We start from the raw sequence: 19629 nt of genomic DNA on the forward strand, positions 1-19629 counted from the left end.
GTTTCATAACTAAAAAGGATTTACCAAGCACTAAATCTTTTTAGTTATTAAAGGTTTAACAAAAGTATCTTAAACGTAGTGCCGACAACTCAAATATGATTGTTTTTTCCATAATAGCTCCACTTAAAGATGGGCAAAGACTCCAGTAATGATATGCAAAAAAAAAATATGCAAAAATAATCCCTCAAGCTTAAAGCTAAAGCAGCTTTAAACACTTTTTTTTAATACTAGCTCTGTGTGTTACCAACAAGAGGGGATGTTACTGTATCTCAAGCAGAAACCTACCTGCTGTTCAAATCTTATTTTTTTCGTGGGAAAGCCAATCAGAAGAACTTTGGCTTTGACTACTTTTGGACTGAGTCAGTCCAAAACTAGTTGGTATTGAGGGGTTACACCAGGGACCTGTATTAGATAAATAAGGACTAATTTGAAAGGTAAATCATTGCAAAGCTAGAATCTAGTAGATTTAAGAGTAAAAGAAAAAAAAATCAGAACTGCAAATTAGAATAATAAGCCTACATTAATAAAAAAATAAATAAAAAAAATCCTGCTGTGACAACCCGTTCTCACTCCCAAAGCGTAACATTTTGCGCTAGGTGACAAATCGTCAACATATTACGTTTTCGGCTACCCACCACGTTCCTAAATGACGACCTCGGGAAAATGAGGAATTATGAGAACCGTATGGACTCAATCTACACATGTTCGCTCTTTTTCTTCAAATCGCTTAGAAACACGCTATTTAACATCATTAAAGTCCTGGTTAAGGTCGCTGGCTGTGATCTGCTTTCAGCCAGAAGATGGAGTGATGGACACAGAAATCTTGGATTCACTCACTGCTTGAGTTCCTCTGTCTGCTTCAAGCACAGACGTGAACTTAGCACATCTTCCACAGGAAGAAAAGCGGTGCAATGCTGTGAAAGCTGGGATTTAAAAGGTCAGACGAGTTCTTCGGTAAGCTTTTATTTTGAAAGTTTCAGTGCGGGTGGGCGGGTGTGTGCACCCTTGGCACTTTCAGGCAGTTGCGCTGTCGAAACACATCTGGAGAGCGGGTTCGTTATGAATTTGAAACAGGCTGCTTCCTTTGGAAGTGGACAGGATACGTCATAATGGCAGCAGTGTTCATCAGATGTGTCCGCTCCCTGGAATGACATCAGTAAGATATATTTCGATCACGTGTCAGCGTCCCAGAGACAGTTAAGAGATGAAGTTGTAACTGGAGAAGCTTCGTCGCTGTTGTTGGACTGAGCAGTCCGTCAACAGCTGGATGAGGGTTGGAAACATCTGCAGCGCTTATTCCGGAAAATGAAGCAGCAGCTGGATGAATTTGCGCCTCGGTTCCTGAATGGAACATGTCAGGAATGATGCAAGGCAACACCGGCTGTTCTCCAGTCGAGCACGAGAATAACCCTCTCTGATCATTTAGAATAAAACCACTTTAACGTAGCACCAGGTGGATCAGACAGGAATGAGTCGGATTAAAGATTCCTCTGAGGAGCTGCGCTCTCTACCACCAAGACCCCCGAACTTACCTGCAGCTCTCCCAAAGAGACGGTTTGTCAGACTGGGGAGGAAGACCAGTGATGGCTCTCAACAGTGAGTATGAAACACGTGCTAACAAATGCGTATTCGTGCCAAATTGTGTTCATATGCACTTTAATTAACAAGTTGTTCACCTGACCAAACTTTTGTCTGCCTCAGTGCACCTTTACTTCTGTCTTCGTGCTTCCTGTCATTTGATTGTATTGTTAGGCATGCTGTTTGAATGTTGTTGTATGCTGTTATGTATTCAATCCTGATGTGTCCTGGAACTTGCGATCCCTTAAGCCACTGGATATAACAAAGCATGAGGTCCACATTCACACTGACAGACTGTCTGTGTATTTGAACTGTGAACTTGACTTTAATTGTAACAAAAACAGATGATCCATGTTGATTGTTCACCTGACAAAACATTTGTATCCCCAAGTGCAAGTTTACTTCTGTCTCTTTCTTCCGATTTGAATGTTTTGTATTTCATGTAATATTAGTCCCAGTCACTGTGAACAGGAACTGATCGGAAATTTTAAACTTCAAGTGACTGAATGGGGTCATTTTTGGCTCAGTCGTGTTTTTACATAGATTTTTAAAATTATACACACATGCATTTGTCAGTCTACTTCTCCTATAGCATTTCACAGTTCAGTTTTCCACTTCTTACTTTTTTCGTAGTGTTTTGCAGTCATCCATGGCAATCAGACCTAGAGTTGTAAGAGTGGTAATGCTTTATAATATAGCCATTTACTAAAAGCACAATCATTAAGTGGAATTTTGAGTTTTCAGTTTTCAGTTTTATTTGTCATATGCAAGTTAGCACAGGGTCAACATTGCAATGAAATGTGTTTGATGAGCAGCAGTCACTCAGCAGCATGGTACAGTAGAAGAAAATATAATAAAATATAATAAAATAAAATAAAGTAATAAAAAATAGAAAAATAGTAAAGAGCAAAATATTAGAGAGACGTGGTAAAAGAGAAAAGATGACTAAATATATATGTATCTATAAATATAAATATATGTACACTAGTGATTAAATAAGAAAATCTTGAAAAGAAATATGACGGGAGGGCAGATGGGATATTGCACAGGAATGAGCAGCAGAAAATTACAGTATTGCACTTTTAAATATAAATATCAATAACAATAAAGTGGAGTGACCAGTGCAGATTAAACAGAGTACTTGTGAAGCTGCAGGGTAGCTTCTGAGTGCTGTGTTGTGTGTGTTTAAGTGTTGTGGTTGAGGTGTCGTATGGCTTGGTGGTAAAAACTGTTTTTGAGTCTTGTAGTCCGAGCAGACAGGCTCCTGTAACGTCTGCCAGATGGTAACAAGGAGAAGAGCTGATGTGCTGGGTGGCTGTGGTCCTTGATGATGCTGTGTGCTTTACGGAGGCATCGCTGGAGATAATGTCCTGAATGGCAGGAAGCCTCGTGCCAGTGATGTGCTCTGCTGCCTTCACCACCCTCTGTAGTGATTTACGGCTGCTGGCAGAGCAGCTTTGTACCAAACTGTGATGCAGCTTGTCAGCAAGCTCTCAATTGCACACCTGTAAAAATTTGAGGTGATGTTGGAGTTCATGCCAAACTTCCGCAGCCTCCTCAGGAAATAAAGCCACTGGCGAGGTTGCCTGATAGCAGTGTCTGTGTGAAGGGTCCAGGAGAAGTCCTCTGTGATGTTGACTCCAAGGAACTTGAAGCTGCTGACTCTTTCGACCTTGACACCGTTGATGTGGATGGGCTGGTGTTCTCTGACTGGTCGTTTCCGGTAGTCCACTATCATCTCTCTAGTTTTGCTGATGTTGAGAGTCAGGTTATTTTCTAGACACCACTCGTACAGCGCCATCACCTCCTCTCTATAGACCATCATTGCCTGTGATGAGGCCTACGATGGTTGTGTCATCCGTAAACTCGATGATGATGTTGGACTCTTGTTTAGCAACACAGTCGTGTGTGAACAGGGAATATAGGAGGGGGCTAAGCACACAACCCTGTGGCGTACCTGTGTTTAGGATGAGTGATGAGGAGGTGTGCTTACCAACTCTCACCACCTGGGGCCTGTTTGTGAGGAAGTTTAGAATCCATCTGCAGATTGGTGTTTCCAGCCCAAGGTCGACGATTTGATGTATATTATTTGAAATTACTATTAATTATATTTAGATACAAATACTTAATGGTAGGTGCACTTGAATAAGTGGGCAACAAGTCAGATTTTGTTAGGAAGCAAAGAAATATTTACACTCTAAGTAAATTTAAGTAGTATGTAAGTAATTTTAACTAATGAATACTTGTTTTCCCACAAAACCATCAGGTAATTGCACACAGCTCAGTTAGGCCATACTTCATATTACTTACAGGATCATTTCTGTCTCCTTTTCTGTAAAATACCTGTAAGTTAGGCAAGGTTATCCCACTCTAAAATACAGCCACACTCTAAAAAGTACAGGGAAATCACACAGTACTTAAAATTACTTATGTAGAACTTAAAATTGTTCTACATATGTAACCACATAAGTTAAATTTACTTACCGCATAATTATTTCTTTGTTTCCTGTAGAATATGACTTGTTACCTTCTTAAGTATTTGTATGTAAATATACTTGTATTGTTATTTCAAATAAAATATATTGAAATATTATTTAATTACAGTTGACAGGCTGCACTATAAACTGTTACTGTAAGGTTTACTTCTCCAGTACCTTGAGGCAGAGTCATCGATTCTACGCTCATCGTCCACTTTCTTACATACATCTGTTCAACCACTCATTGACACAGATATCTAATCAGACAGTCACACTGCAGGAAATCCATTTAGCCATTTAGCCATAATTAAGGTGACCTACTGAATTTCAAACTGATCATGAGAATAGGGAAGAATGATGATTTAAGTGACTTTAGATGTGGCGTGGAGATTAAAATGAAAATGCCAGAGCTCAGTGGAGAATGGTCAGACTGCTTTGAGTTGATAAGAAGACCACAAACTGAAATAATAACCACTAATCAAGTGCACAACATATGTAACCTTGAAACAGATGGGTTACACCAGCAGAAGACCACACTGGGTACCAAACCTGTCAGCTAAGACCAGGAAACTCAAACTATAGGTATCATACACAACGAGAGCCATTACAAAAGTATTTCATCATAAAATAAAACGAGGTTTTAAATGAAAGATATTCAGCAAAATTCACCTTGCTCTAAAGGGACTTATCCCTCGAAGAAACACAACCATAAAGATGCCAGCAGTGAAGCTGCACTAACACATACATGGACAATGATACTGTCACACTGAAGTTCAGCTCAAAGTTGAAAAAGCTCAGGCAAGTGGTTTTTAATTCAACATGGACACATGAACTTAAGTTTGGTACAGCTAGAGCCTTGCAGTATTGTTACACACTACTACACACACTACACTATGATGAACTCAGCTACTGGTGCTCGTCTTCCTTTTTTAAGACTATTGGCCTGATTCAGAAGCTGAAGACCAAACTGAAAAAAATGCCACTGCGTATTTCTTCTACAAATAAACCCACATTTTGAGCCGAGAGAACTTGAAGGAGCTTTCATTATCCTCTAATGCAACTGCTTATGTGCAACTAGGAGTGCTAAGATTATCAATCAGACATGTAAAATCGTTTATTTCCAAGTGGTGGCGTAACTGCAGAGAACCTTTGAACCATAATGATAAGTAGCTTAGAGGCTCAGTCAGAAGTAAAGCAACACTTGGTTATTTCATTCATGTCCCAAGAGAGCTTAGAAGCATGGTGAAGGAAACCAGACAGCACTGCATTACGGTCAGAACGGTATGTGCCTAGCATGGGTGCTGCTTTCAAGAATGGACATGATACTTTATGATTAGATCTGCTTTTTCTAATATCTTTGTTTTGGTTCCCTTTTTTTTGTGGCTGATGATTGTCTGATTGATTGAAGACGCAAACATGTCTTCCTTGATCTTGTGATGGCTGTATCAGTCCTCCAGCTGGTAAGTGTTCAAAATGTTTCTCAAACACTCTTTTTTTACTTTTTTATTTAGCAGTTCAGCTTCATCCACTGGAAGTTCATCTGCTAGCAGATCTGCTGAGGGCGTGGCCATAAGACAGCCCTGCAAAAGCCGCATTCGTCGGAACACCCACCGCCTCTCAGGTGTCTTTCTCCGCACCCCCACCTCCACCTCAGGCTCCATGGCACTGACTGCAGGACTCAAGTCATCATTGTCTGTCCACACCAGGAAGGGAAGCAGTACGTCACAGTGACTTTACTTTCTCCCTGCATGTTTACACTCAGGATTTGTTGTGCTAATGCTACAGCTAGTGTTTTTAGCACAGATGACTTGTGGCTCTGGGATAAGTGATGATGTGCAAGACGATGACCCAAATGATATCATCAGAGCTATTTTGGCACCAGTTTGCAAGCGCTTTAGATTAATACCAAAATCTTGCATGCAGGCTGAGCCAGTTTAGAAAATAAAAGTCAGAGTAGCTCTGCCTCTGCTGTTTTCATTTTAATAATAATTGTTTTGATTAAATCAAACAATACCACTAAGTTAAACTGGCTGCATCAGTTGTGCAGTTTGTGTTATAAAGAATATTCATCAGCGGGTCATGGATGTACAGTAAGGGGCTGTGGCTCAGGGTGTAGAGCAGGTCATCTACTATCGGAAGGCAGGAAATTTGATTCCTAGCCAGCCAAAGTGTCCTTGGGCAAGATGCTGAACCTGAGTGAACCTGAGTTGCTCCCATTATGTTCACTGGAGTGAGAATGTGAGATAGAGAGCACTTGGATGTAGAAATAAATGCTAGTGTGATTATATAGTGCTTTGAGTGTTCACGTAGAGTAAAAAAGTGCTATATGGGAACCACTGCACTTACTGTACATTCATTTTCACCATATTTTTTCATTACATTGTCCTTCAATTTTTGGAAAGTCACAAAAACAAAGTGCATTCAAATGCAAATATGCATTCTGAAATGGGTTAAAATGGTTTTGAATGACAATCAGCTAAAGAGAAACTGAGGAACCAGCCTAAACTGCATCAGTTAGCATTAAACTTGTTTTACTGCATGCTTTTTTACTAATGCTCCGTGAAGGGGGACCTGTTATACTTTTTCAGGCTTCAGGCTGTTCTATCCACTCAATTTCTGACAGTTTTTCTTCTACTCTTGGCTCTATATGATGTGAAGATAGAGTAGATATACCGAAACTGGCCCTGAGCACAGAAGCCCCACCAACCTTCTGTTCAAACCTTTTGTTTTTTAATGGGCAGCAACTCAGAGGAAACCTGACTTAACCTGGCTTCAAGAATGAGGTTAAAAAAGAAAGTAAATATAGTATTTACTAAATGTGAATCATACAAAGCTACTCTAGCAGAGTTAAGAATAAAACATGGAGCTCCTTTAATAAAAACTAATTTTTGTAATCACATGTAAAAGTTTGGCCTTTCATCGATAATACCAAACCACAACTGAGTAAAGCATTAAACCTCCCTTCCCTTTCTGCAGTGATCTCTGCAGATGCTTTAATTGCAGAAGACCCATCTGAGCTGTCCAATCAGATAACTGCCCCAGGAATCCTGAAGATCTTTGGAAATGAAATCCTGGAAGGAGCTCACTATAAAAGCGTCCTCGCCACCACGCACTCCAGTGCAAAAGAGCTCGTCAAAGAGGCCCTTGAACGGTGAGACCATGTGTTATCTGGGAACATGCGTCTGCCTGCCATATGTGCCTGCTTTGTGTGTTTGCTCATGAGCCTGGCTGAGTTATGTATATCCATATGCTTCTTCTGCTGGAGCGGAGTTTGTATATCAATGCAGTCAGAATAGTTTTATAGACTGGCTATAGTGCCTGATGAAAGGTTAGCGCATTTACGTTTCTGTGTTTAGTATTGTATATTTCAGATGAACAAAGTTGGTATGACCCGTTGCTCTGTTTGTTATAACTGCAGTATAGTGCACACAGGGCCACTGAGTTAGTATTGCTGAAAAGGACCAGAGAAAACCACAGGCTTGTGTTAAAGACAGCCAGTGTGGCCCAGCTCCGAGGCAGCCTCTAGAGAATCAGTGTCTGTCAGCGTTTGCTTATATTTCAGCCAAAAAACATAATGGGGTGATTAATGCAAGCGGTATTCACTTTGTAGAGGAAGGAGTAAATCATGACTCTTTTCTCTTAGTGAAAATAATTCTCTGCAGCAGTGACATTTAAATATGCCATTACTACATTATGCATTTAGTAACGGTTCAGCAAACAGTCTCAAATAATTCTTTTTTTGTGTAATGAAAACAGGTTTATTGTAATATTCATGAGATACTGCTTTGACTACTTCAAAGAAACAGAATAAAAGGAGGGTGTGTTACATCTGGAAGACAAATGTGTCAAAGCTGCATTAATTCCCATTACAATATGTAAAGTTAAAAATGGTGCCAACAGTGAAGAAACCACTAAGAATCACCCCTAGTTTCTACAGCTTCCATCAATTATACCAAACATTTTAGCCTCTTGGAGCTAATTGTTGAGTTTCTAACAGCCTGAAGCATTTTTTACTTGGTTCACTCCCAGCAAACCCATTTCCAGCTCTTAAAAATCCACTACATGCACGGCAACAAAGGCAGACATAGTTAGCAACTAGCTGGCAAACAAAGTTGGGTTTTAGCATCTTTAAATACAGATATTTCCCTCAGGAGCAAATGGAAATCGAATTAAAGCCCAAAGGAAAGTGAATATTGGATTAACATTCAACAAGCAAGCACAAAACAACTCTAAAGTTAAATATTAATTCTGTTGTATGGACAAATGTGCAACTAGTTGCTAAGAAATCTATGCACACATAATAGTTTGTCAATGATAAGTTAAATTAGTTAGGTTGGATGCCCTCTACATAAAAAGTGAAGCAGGATTAAAGGCTTGAAGATTCAGTTAACAGGCAGTGCTTGCTAACATTAGCAGTAACGTAATGGCTTAGCAAACAGTAAGTTAGTCAGTTTGACTTATTTGACCTTGTGTTTGTTTGTCCATGAAGGTTTATCAGTCAAAATTACATTGATAAATTGTAAAGTTAGTACAGTACTGTAAGACGAAGACTTTCTTTTAATTTGTAAGTGTCTTTATTAGCAATAGAGCTCCAGATTTTCTAAAGGTCTTTTAGTTTTTCTCTTGACGTTAGCTGCTGATTCAGTCCCGTCCTTGTACCTGATCATTTTCAGAGGAATGTTTCGGGTTTTTTATTTTACTTACTTGTTTACCACTTAACACTGATAAATGAATCATTCAAACACAAAAACTCATCTAATTCAAGGGATGAATCAGTGTTGTGTCTACACATTATAGACAACTTAGCAAAGAACAGTAAAGTTTGTTACTAAAAGCTTGTCACAAGCACACAATTTGTTCCCATTTTTTTTAGCTGATCCTACAAAAGTGCCGAGGATAACAAAATCTAAGGGGCATAAAATTTTATTTTTGTACGAACAGGGTAGATTCCCAGAAATATATTAGCCTGAAAATTGACATATCTCAGCATTATGGATGAAAGCAAATGTGCCAGATGAACATTATCTAAAAGTCATGTTCTTAAGAAACTGGAAAAACCTGAAACAGGGTCAGACAGATGCATCTCACCCCCTTCATTGAAGCCTCAACAGAAAATGTTTCAGTGGAGAGCTCAAAAAGTGATTCTTAAGGAAGGAAAGGGGAAAGAAAAGACTTAGACATGCCAAATTATGCAAGAATTAAACTGAAAATCAATGGCAACGGGTCTTAGGGAGTGATTAATCTTGTCAAAACTGATGAAATTATGAAAACAGATGCTTTAATTTCTTTCTCAACATGTGAATAATACCAAACATTTTACCAATGCTATTAGCAAACCTGAATAGAAAAACAATATAATCAGTAAATTGCTGCACTTCCTTTCCATTATCCTAGTAAAGTATAAAGAAATTAGTTGCACTTTTACATAGTACTGCATGTAATGTATATAAACACTTATGTGAAAGCAGTTGCTTTTGGTGATGAGCTAATATTGCACTCAAGAACAGTCTCTCTCACTTGTTCAGAGCATTTAAGCATTTTTGAGCTCAGTATAAAGTTTTGCAATTTGCTGTCACTTCTTTTAAGAAATTTGTTTCTAGACACAGCAGAAGGGTGTTTTATGCAAGAAACATTTAATAAACCCACTGTGAAGAAACAAGCATAGTTAGCTGCTAACAAGCGAACGTAAACCTTGAATGCTTCTGAATGTAATGCTTCGGTCTCAAGAGAATTAATGATATTGTCCATTATTGTTGGCAGAACGGTGAGACAGTCTCAGGAGAAATGTTGCTGCCTACTGTTTTAGTGCTCTGTCTCTGGGTTTGAAAGGATGATAACATGGCTAACTGTGATCTAGGTATGGCCTGAGAAAGGAGGAAGGGGAGTCCTACGTTCTCTGTGACACCATTGGTTCCATTAGTAATCATCCGTGGAGAACAGAAGGTTTCCGAGTACTGGGCGACCATGAAAAACCCCTCCTCCTGCAGTCGCTGTGGAAACCCAGAGATGGTTTGGCAAGACGATTCGAAATCCAGAAGAGAAGTTCAGTAGAGGAGAAGACATCCAAAGAGAAGGATACCATCACTGCTGGTACGCTATAGCCACAGGGCAATAAGGAGTTATCGCTGCACACTATACCACATCCTGAACCAGGGTGCATGCCCTGGAATAGGAGTCTTCACCAGTAAATGAAGCATTGTCAGTGTTAAGCCCAGTTTTAAAGTTCTCACAGTAAAAATGTGGTTTGTTGGCACGTTGTTGTTCCAGTGAAAGTAGGCCAAGCCACATAGGCCAAGCTATATTTTAATAGGTCTACTATTTCTTTTTTTTCCTTTCTTTTCAATTTCTGCTGCAAATTTGGGGATCACATTTGCTCTCAGTTCCATTAAAATGTTCTTTAAAACTTTAAATGTAATTGATGTCGCAGACACACTTGTTTAATTAGATTTCTTCCAGTGACACACCCTATCTTTTGTACTTCACTGCTTGCTGCAAAATGCTGTAAAAGATTTACACTGCTACAATATCTAATTGGCCTTACAAGGCATGATGTGACAGAAGAAAAACACCAGAACTTTCCACAGATACCTGACACAAACACTCCGTGGTACTGTAACAGCACTGGCTGGACTATTTTCTACAATCATTTCTACTAGGGGCCCCAGCTGTGGTTGACACAGCTGTGTTCGTAGTGTAAGACTGTGTCCTGTTATGTGTTTTGCTTTTATGAATGGCACAGCTTGTGATGGCCTTCTATCGGTGTCAGCTTGTAGATGCCTGCTGCGGGGGTGACGTTTTTTCTTCTTTTTTTCCATGAGCTCTGTCTTTCTTTCCACTGAGGTCTGTTTCCTGTATGGTGCTTCTCTGTGTTCATCCTGGCATAAACACACCATGGACAAATGACCGAGGTTCACACACACCTCACCTTGCTTCAGGAAGAAAAAAAAAAGGGTGTTGCTCTATTACCACATTCCATTAGCCCTGAGCTCTGTATATTTTTACTGCAGCTCAGTTTGGATGTAGTTAGAACGCTATTCCCAGCTCTCTTATTTGTTTATTCATCTCCCTCTCAGGTATCAATGCTCAGGCTCGTAAGCTGCAGAAGAGCCGCTCCAGAGTGACCTCCACCCTCATAGAGAAAACCATGAGCCGGAGCCAGAAACTGTGGAGGAGCAAAAGTGAGATGGACCTCTTAGAGACCAAACACGACACAGATCACGAAAAACGTGTCAAGGATGAAAGCGAGTGCCCGAATCAAACGTCAGTGCAAAGCTTTGAGCATCCAGAACAGAATCACATTCACAGCCTTGCAGCTCCCTCAGAGGGGGCCAAAACAGAGAACCTCTATCCGTCAAGGCCGAGAGGCGAGCAGGAAGTAGAGGAGTCGGAGAGGGAGGAGACAGAGAGCAGCGACGATAACACCACACAGTACTCTATTCACCCTCCTCACGACTGTCCATACCTGCTACTGCTGCAGGGCTACAACCCCGCGCAGGTATCATATCCAAACACACGCTCTGCATCTGACCCTGAAAAGCAGTTTTCCAATCATATGTCAGCAGCAGTAGGAAACAGCAATGCCTGTCAGTGCTTTGGCTTTTTATACATGTTCGAGTGTTGAAATCGTCCATTTAAAGAGTTTAGTAGCGGGTGAGTGGTGTTTTTATATGATAAAAAAAAACTAAAAAGACAATAGTGTACGTTTAAGGAATGGTCTATCTGATGTCAGTTTTATTTTTTCTGGCAATTTGCCTCTTCGGCCAATAGGACAAGACAGGAAACATGCAGAAAGTGATAATCAAACTGAAAAACTTTTGGTTACACTGTGTACTTTAGCTACTGTTTTATTTACCTCACCTTCATAACCTTCAGCAACAACCAGGTCATTATTTATATGATCGCACTAAAAAGATGTAAACTAGCAGTGTATTTTACAGTGTCATTGCATTAGCATTACTGATGCACACAAGCTGAATTGGCATTAAAGTGTCATGACAATTCAGCTATTACATAAAGTTTATCTTTATAGTTAAGTAATCAGTGCTTTAAAAGTTTCCCAGGGATAAAATTGTGAATTGTGCTCATGAAAGGTGAAACCCAAACTATATTTCAAGTTATTGTTACCACTTAACTTTGATGTCCTCTACTGCTACTGCCAGAGCTCCCTCATTTATTTGTTCTAAAAAGTTGCAATAGCTATCATATTATGTTTACAGAACCAGCAGCATAACAGTACACTACATACAGACCTAAAAAGTGTGTATGTGCAACATTTAAAAAAATGGTCCTGTTCATAATAACTACACATGTGTTTTTACTTACTGTGTGGAAGTTTGTCCCGGATGCTGAGTTTGGGTAACACTACCAACTGTTCACTCCCACAAAAGAAACAAAAACAAAAAATAATGGCAGACAACAGTTTTGGCAAACTCATTTGGTTATTTCCCTTAAATTTTCTTCTTAGGCATTGCCACTGCTGATCATCTGCATCTGTTTGGGACTTGACCAATCTGCATTATTTTTATCCATATGGCAAAGATGTAACACTCCTCATTTATCCTGGTCCTGGACCAGCATGATCACTACATTGGCTCACCTCACACTTCCTAAATATAGCCTGTATGTATAAGATGGACAAGGCCACTGTGAGGTCACCCATTGGTTAGTGAGGTCTCACTCTGGAGCCTCAAGCAAAGCATTTTTCTTGTGTCCCTCTTGGAGCTTAAACCAGACAATTCATTTCGCTTTATATTGTAAGGTAGATCCTACAATAATACATACAGAGAAAAACCCAACAATCATATGACCCCCTATGAGCAAGCACTTTGGCGACAGTGGGAAGGAAAAACTCCCTTTTAACAGGAAGAAACCTCCAGCAGAACCAGGCTCAGGGAGGGGCGGGGCCATCTGCTGTGACTGATTGGGGTGAGAGAAGGAAGACAGGATAAAGACATGCTGTGGAAGAGAGACAGATAAATAACAACTATAATTCAGTTGAGAGAGGTCTGTTAACACACAGTGAGACAAGCCAGTAAAGAACTGTTAGGTAAATGTTTGGCAAGCTTCTCAAACCCGATAATGTTAACATCTTAAGATGTTTTGAATGGTAACACTTTCTAGGATTAGGATTAGGAAACTATACTTTTTTGCAGTTGGCCAGAATGGATCTTAACATTTTATCTTGTACTCATAGTTACATTTTCACTATAACAATGATTCTGTTTCCAGTGTTGGGGGTAACGGAATACATGTACCGGCATTACGTATTTAAAATACAAAATATGAGTAACTGTATTCCATTACAGTTACTGTTTAAAAAGGTGGTTATCAGAGTACAGTTACTTTGCGAAATAAAGGGATTACACTGCGATCTTTTCCTGCTTCATATGTTAGGCTATGCCCTCTCTATTTTTGGTAATTCCACGCCGGTGGAAATGCAAACAAAACACACATTGAGAGGCTCTAATGTCTGTGTCTCAATCTCGGGGCCCATGTCCATGTCACCTCTACTTGCGGCCCGCATAATGACGTGAAGAAATATTTTTTTAAAAGTATTATTCAAAAAATTATTTAATATGAAGGCAATAGGCAGAGTGTTACAGCCATAGCATGTATGGAACATGTAAATATAATAACAACCACTGCAGCCAAAAAGAGTGCCTGACGAGCCCAGTTGTAAGTAAGCTATTTAGACTCGACTGTACACCGTGTTCGTGTTTTCCTCCAAAACAATAACTTCCGTTGGAGCAGTCTTTCAACGCCTCGCTCTGTCTCTCGTTAGCAAAGTTGACCCAGACAACAAAGTAAAGCTAGTTTTCGGCTACGAGCCCGACGTGTTAGCCAGAGGTCTCTTTACTACGGTTCGCAGCCGCGGGCCTGTTTTATTTATGCGCCGAATAATTTTCTATACGAAATCGCTGCATAAAGTGCAGCCTCAACTAATGTCCACCCTACTGTTACTCATTTTATATTAAGAGTATTCTGAATCCAAAGCATTCAGAATACGTTACTCTCATTGAGTAACACAATGGAATACGTTGCTGTGTCTTCTATGTCAACTGCTGAGCATGCTAACTTTTGACTGGAATAGGCAGTTTTAGCTTCAGTCTTTTAGCACCATGCAGTTTTCAGCAGACAATTGAATGAGTTGTTAAGTTGAAATGCATTTATATGAAATTCATAGAACGAGAACTTGCTTTATCAGTTAGCTAGGTAGATTCTACACTTAAAAACCGCTATAGTCAGTCAGTAGCTCTGCCTCTGTTAGGTGTGGTTAGCTAAAACGATGAGGTATAATTGTTGGGCAAGACTCAGCTAACGATAAATTTAGACTGCTCTACAGTTTTAGCTGCATGTACGTTGTTTTCAGCTTCTTTAAAAAATATTTCCATATGCAAACCATTACATTTTAAAGTATAGTGTTACATGTGCTGTAAAATCCATTGTTTTCTTAAGTGAAAGTGAGAGGCAGCGGAAAGAATCATTATTGTGAAGGTCAGTGAACAGCACGTAGAAAAACTGTCAGTATAAAAACACTGTTCAGGAAACAGAAGAAGACAAGCCTGGCACTGCTTCCTGACTGATTACCAGTGGTTTTTTAACGGTGGCCAACAGCCGCACACATGCAGGCACACACACACATACACAGATTCTGCAGTGCTTTAGCTCTGCGTCACAGCTCTTTCCCAAAATACCCTTCATAAGAATATAATCATGTACCCCCAAGATATACTATTATAAAGGTTTAAAGAGTTTATTTGTGCATTAATTCAGCTTTAATCTGTCCAGTTGGAAAACACAAGCATCACAAGGGGAATGTCAAACATAATAATCTCTACACACTATGCTTGCCACTCACTGGGGCTAATAAAACATTGTTTGTCTAATCAGGCTTGGATCTAGATTTTAATTCCAGTACCTCCACATGATCAGACTGCTAAGCTTTGTTTGAGGGAGACTGTTACATAGCTGATGGTGGACTGACGTAATGCACTAAATTCAATCTTTCTTTTTGTTAGTGATTAACAAAAGGGCTAAAGTGTGTCGTTGTGTCTCCAGATCACAGCACTATCCATAAAATGAACTCAAGCATTACAAAAGCACTCATTACTCAGATTTGAGCCTTTTTTTAAATAACATTTTTTACTTTTTTACAGACCAAACAAAGTCAAATAGATGCAGTCTGTTAACATGTTGCAGATATGTTGCTGATTAACCACAGACTGTGTATATAAGATCGATGTAGCCGACTTCACGTTACCCTTTGGTTTGTGAAGTTTGCAGCATGTGTCAGATCAGCATCATTAACTCAGTAATGCTACCACATGAACATAATGGCAGTTAGCTCAGTGGACACAAATGTGTGAGGTTTGAAGTGTGTGCTTTTCTTTCTTCTGCTCATAATTTTCTCAAGTTTTTTTTAATTGTTGTTTTTTTCCACTGTCTATATAATTGTCAAATAGACAGAAGAAAATGATTCTTGAATGCAAACCTATTACTAGAAAGTCTAACAAGGACATTCAGGCGCTATTTAAGAAGCACCTTGAGCTGATGACAGAGTAACATCTGCAACATCTGTTCAACTTTAATTTTGACGCTATTCTTCAACCGCAACTAGACTGCCGCTGGCTCTTCAGTGATTGATATGCTTTCTTAAACTTGGGCAATCAGAATATGTATTTTTTTCTTTTTTATTAAAGGTACAGTGTGTAAAATCTTTTCTTATCCCTCCAAATTCCCACAGGAGTGCTCGCTGCCATGTATTTTTAATGAATTCATTCCCAGTTTGTGAGAATGCATCAGTTTTTTAGAAGATGTACATATACACTAATCAATGTATATTTATGAGTACAACTGTCTTTTTTTCTACTAAATAATGTCAAAAGATTACTTACTGTACCTTTAAATTGTGCTCCCAAGTCTCTGCAATCAAGGTACAAAGAAATTAATCAGACAAAAATAAAAAAAATATCAGTTTTTACCTTCTCTAAAATATAGGTTTAGCGTTAGCATTAATAGTAGTGTTCCACCTACGATGACTTAGACCTCAGAGTTCTGTCTGGAATGTCTATGGCATTCACACCAGTAGCAATTTGCTTTATTGCTGATGGTTGGTTGATAGCGGACATTCCAGACTTCGATTGCCTGGATAACTGTCTTGGGCGGGAGACAGGGCACACCCTGGACAGGTCGCCAGTTTGTTGCAGGGCTAACACATAACCACATATGCCTCGATAACCCTCAAATATATTTACAATCCTGTCATATGGTAATTAAAATATGGTTTGAGCTCAGTGACAGTCACTTCCGTTGCTCGCCTCAAAGTTCAGAAAAGTTGAATCCTACTGAAGTCACTGAATGTCACAGATTTTGTGTCAGCACAGATTTCCCTGTTGGCATTGCCTGTGTGGGGACACCTTTCTGTTACTAAATGCAGTTTTTTACCACTGTTTATACTCAAGTACAGCATGCTAGCATTCACTGTGCAGACACTTGTCATTGAATTGTATCAAGCAGATCTTTGCATTCTTGTTTTTTAGCTTTCCTACTATCACTAAATCCTCTTCAGGCAACCATTCATAGGCTATATTAGAAGTATTGGAACCTGTCACTGGATCATTGTGCAAGTTCTGATTTGAACCAAAACTATGATCCATTCTAAAGCTTTTGGTGCTTAAACACAGCATGTCTTTATACTGTCTTCCTTCTCTCACCTGAACCGGTCACCAGAGATGGCCCCCCCTCCATGAGCCTGGTTAAGATGGAGGTTTCTTCCTGTTAAAAGGGAGTTTTTAGTTCCCATTGTTGCCAAAGTGCTTGCTCACAGGGGTCATATGATTGTTGGGTTTTTCTCTGTATGTATTATTGTAGGGTCTACCTTACAATACAGAGCGCCTTGAGGCGACCGTTGTTGTGATTTGGCGCTGTATGAATAAAATTGAATAAAATTGAATTAAACCAAGTAGATCTGGAAGTTAAATGTCATCAAAGAGCAGGTAAAACCAAAACAATAATACCAAAGTAAAAAAATAAAAATCTCACATGGGAGGTCAGGTAATCATAATGCTTCTTTATATACTAAAAGAAATTCTTTGAGCATGCCTGAACAAAGTACCAGCAGACAACGGCACTGTACAGAGTGGAATACATTTGAGAGAAGATGAGATATAGTGAACTCTTGGTGATTGTTTGGTAACTTGTCATTTATTTCTTCACTCAGGACTTTGTCATCTACCTCCTTGCCAGCCCAAATATTGTTGTTGGTCAACAAAGCGGTCACAAGGAAGGGTCAAAGGCTGATATCCTTCTCTTTGCCGCTGATATTCTTCCGAGACACTGCTACTTCCTTCGCCACAGCGCCGTTGCACCCACCGTTCTCTGCCCGTGTCAGGATGCCGTGGTCACTAAGAATGGAAAAGGGCTGAGAAATGAGGAACCGCTTTGCTCTGGTGATATTATTGGGTTGGGACAGCACTACTTGTTTCTTTTTAAAGACCCTCTAGCTTCAATGCACAAGGTAACAGCAGATTACCTTCACAAGAACCAAAATCTTTTACTTTTAATCAATTTGGATTTTTTCTTATGTGCAAATCCTGCTTCATGTTTCATGTTTCTTGTTTCTTTCTGGAAAATAAAGGAAGTGATCAGTGATGCTCTTGAACCCAGCCTGTCTGCCGCCTCCTGGACTCTAGGTCACACCACCTCTGCAACTACAAGCGAAAAGATCCTCTGTAGCACCTGCATCACCTACCAGAGCCCAAACTGCAAACAGCCCTTGAGCGGAGGGCCTCCATTTCTAAAATCACCTGAAGGCCACAGTCTGACTCTTAGCTATGCAGCTGAAGACGAGGACATTATTGTGAAGGAGATTGTTGCTATGGGGAGCAGTAGCAGCATCAGTGGTAGACCACCATTGACTGTTGCATTCCTGCTGTGCATGTGTGTTCAGTATTCGTCAGTTTGTCTTCAAACGTCAGACCTACGCAGGCTTCTGCTGCGTATTGCAAGTGGAGTTCAGAGTGCCATGTGGGTGAGTTGTAGTAACAGACATATAAGGAGCTCTGCCACATTTTAAAGTGGAGCATAACAACAACAAGCAAAAAAAGTTGCTTCAGATGTGTTCAATGTCAGGAAATCAGAGATTTCATGTTTAAAAAAGGATGTGCACAGGTTAATATTTAAAGAGATCCATAGCTGGTCGCCATGATGTGCTTACACAGTCTTTTTCAATCATCTGCTTCACTGCTAACCAAAGGAGAGGTCACTTTCAAGTGTTGCTGAGTGCATCCAGCACGAGCACACCGAGACCAAAGAGAAAGTGTCTGCAGGGAGAAAATCAGGCTTAAAATTCTGTTCCAAAAGTTAATTTCCCAAAGCAGAACTTTCTTCAGGGACTAATCATTTCTTAGGAACTCAAACTGCTGTTCACTGTAGCAACCAAGGACTGAATTACTAAATTAAGTTACTATCTGAAGAACAGAGAAATACTGTGTTATATCCCCCAGATGGCTCTGACTTACAATTTTACCTATTGCTATTTTAAGTCACTCCAAAACTTTTAATCTTGTCGTGCAGGAGCAGACCAAGGAGCTGGCTGCAGTTCAGCCTGAAGTGTAAGCAGAGCTTTCTTTATTTCCCCGACACTAATTATATTACAGTTCACAGAGAACACTGCACAGCTTTCCTCCTGTGTTGCAGTCTCAGGTGCGAAGGTTCAAACCCAGAAGACCCCACTCTTCTCTGCCTTCAAGAGCTGATCCCTGGACTGCACCCCCTAGTGGTGTGGATGTCAAACAGCCTGGAGCTGCTGCAGCTCATTCAGCACCAGCTGCCTCTTATTCTGGAGTGGAGAGCCCAAGAAGAGGAGGAACAAAAGGAGGAACCAGAGAGGGAAGATGATGAGAGCAAGGAAGTAAAGAACTTGGGTTAGTTGTTTAGGTGCTGTAGAGAGCATGTAGCCATAATAATAATTAAAGGGGAGCTATTCTGCTTGTTCTCTGCTGGCATAATTTAAAATTCATCATATTCCTTATTTATCTTATGCTGGGCAGTAGTGCAACCAAACAGTGTAACATTATAAAGCACAGTCCACATTAACAACCATATGATGACATGACATTTATGCGTTTCTGAATGTATACCTTTCAGTATTGTTAGAGCTTCTGATGTCCTGCGTCCGTTCAGCCAGCGAAGAGACGATAGCTGTCCTAGAGGAGGTCATCATGCTCGCCTTTCAGCAGTGTGTGTACTACTTCACTAAGGTAACAGACTACTATCAAGGAAGTGACTCAGTGGTGCGGTTTACAAATTGCTGATTACATATGTCCTTGGTTTAACTGGAAGGAAACGATCTGACCTGCATAGACAACTTGTAGATCATCTGGTCCACCCATTGCAAATGGCTGAGAATAAAGAGCTTAGTTAGCATTCCAGTAGCTTTCTAGCAGACAGAGCAGCAATGCTGCCAGACCACACTGAGTGCATTGTGACATGGGAGAGAGGCGGGACACCAAGGGCCTCTGTGTGTGTGTGTGTGTGTGTGTGTGTGTGTGTGTGTGTGTGTGTGTGTGTGTGT

General features: G+C 40.1%; 1 protein-coding gene across 5 annotated transcripts in view; it reads left to right on the plus strand.

Annotated features, from left to right (window-relative positions):
- Nucleotides 1-1007: 1007 nt before the first annotated feature.
- Nucleotides 1008-19629, plus strand: part of si:ch211-176g6.2 (ras-associating and dilute domain-containing protein) — a 39005-nt gene continuing 20383 nt past the window's right edge. For 2 of the 5 annotated variants that reach the window (XM_042221648.1, XM_014334040.2), the window contains exons 1-10: nucleotides 1008-1596; nucleotides 5567-5772; nucleotides 7032-7206; nucleotides 9913-10145; nucleotides 11129-11550; nucleotides 17275-17571; nucleotides 17692-18084; nucleotides 18630-18667; nucleotides 18753-18979; nucleotides 19203-19315. In XM_042221648.1, the coding sequence (XP_042077582.1) occupies nucleotides 1469-1596; nucleotides 5567-5772; nucleotides 7032-7206; nucleotides 9913-10145; nucleotides 11129-11550; nucleotides 17275-17571; nucleotides 17692-18084; nucleotides 18630-18667; nucleotides 18753-18979; nucleotides 19203-19315 (2232 nt within the window). In that variant the 5' untranslated portion in view covers nucleotides 1008-1468. Of the gene's footprint in view, nucleotides 1597-4212; nucleotides 5337-5463; nucleotides 5773-7031; nucleotides 7207-9912; nucleotides 10146-11128; nucleotides 11551-17274; nucleotides 17572-17691; nucleotides 18085-18629; nucleotides 18668-18752; nucleotides 18980-19202; nucleotides 19316-19629 lie in introns of those variants that run through there. The other 3 variants (XM_042221647.1, XM_042221649.1, XM_042221650.1) reach the window with 3 other exon arrangements.

The sequence above is a fragment of the Haplochromis burtoni genome, unplaced genomic scaffold (genome assembly GCF_018398535.1).
Source record: "Haplochromis burtoni strain Fernald_Lab_line unplaced genomic scaffold, NCSU_Asbu1 Contig_71, whole genome shotgun sequence".
In the NCBI taxonomy this organism is placed as follows: Eukaryota; Metazoa; Chordata; class Actinopteri; order Cichliformes; family Cichlidae; genus Haplochromis; species Haplochromis burtoni.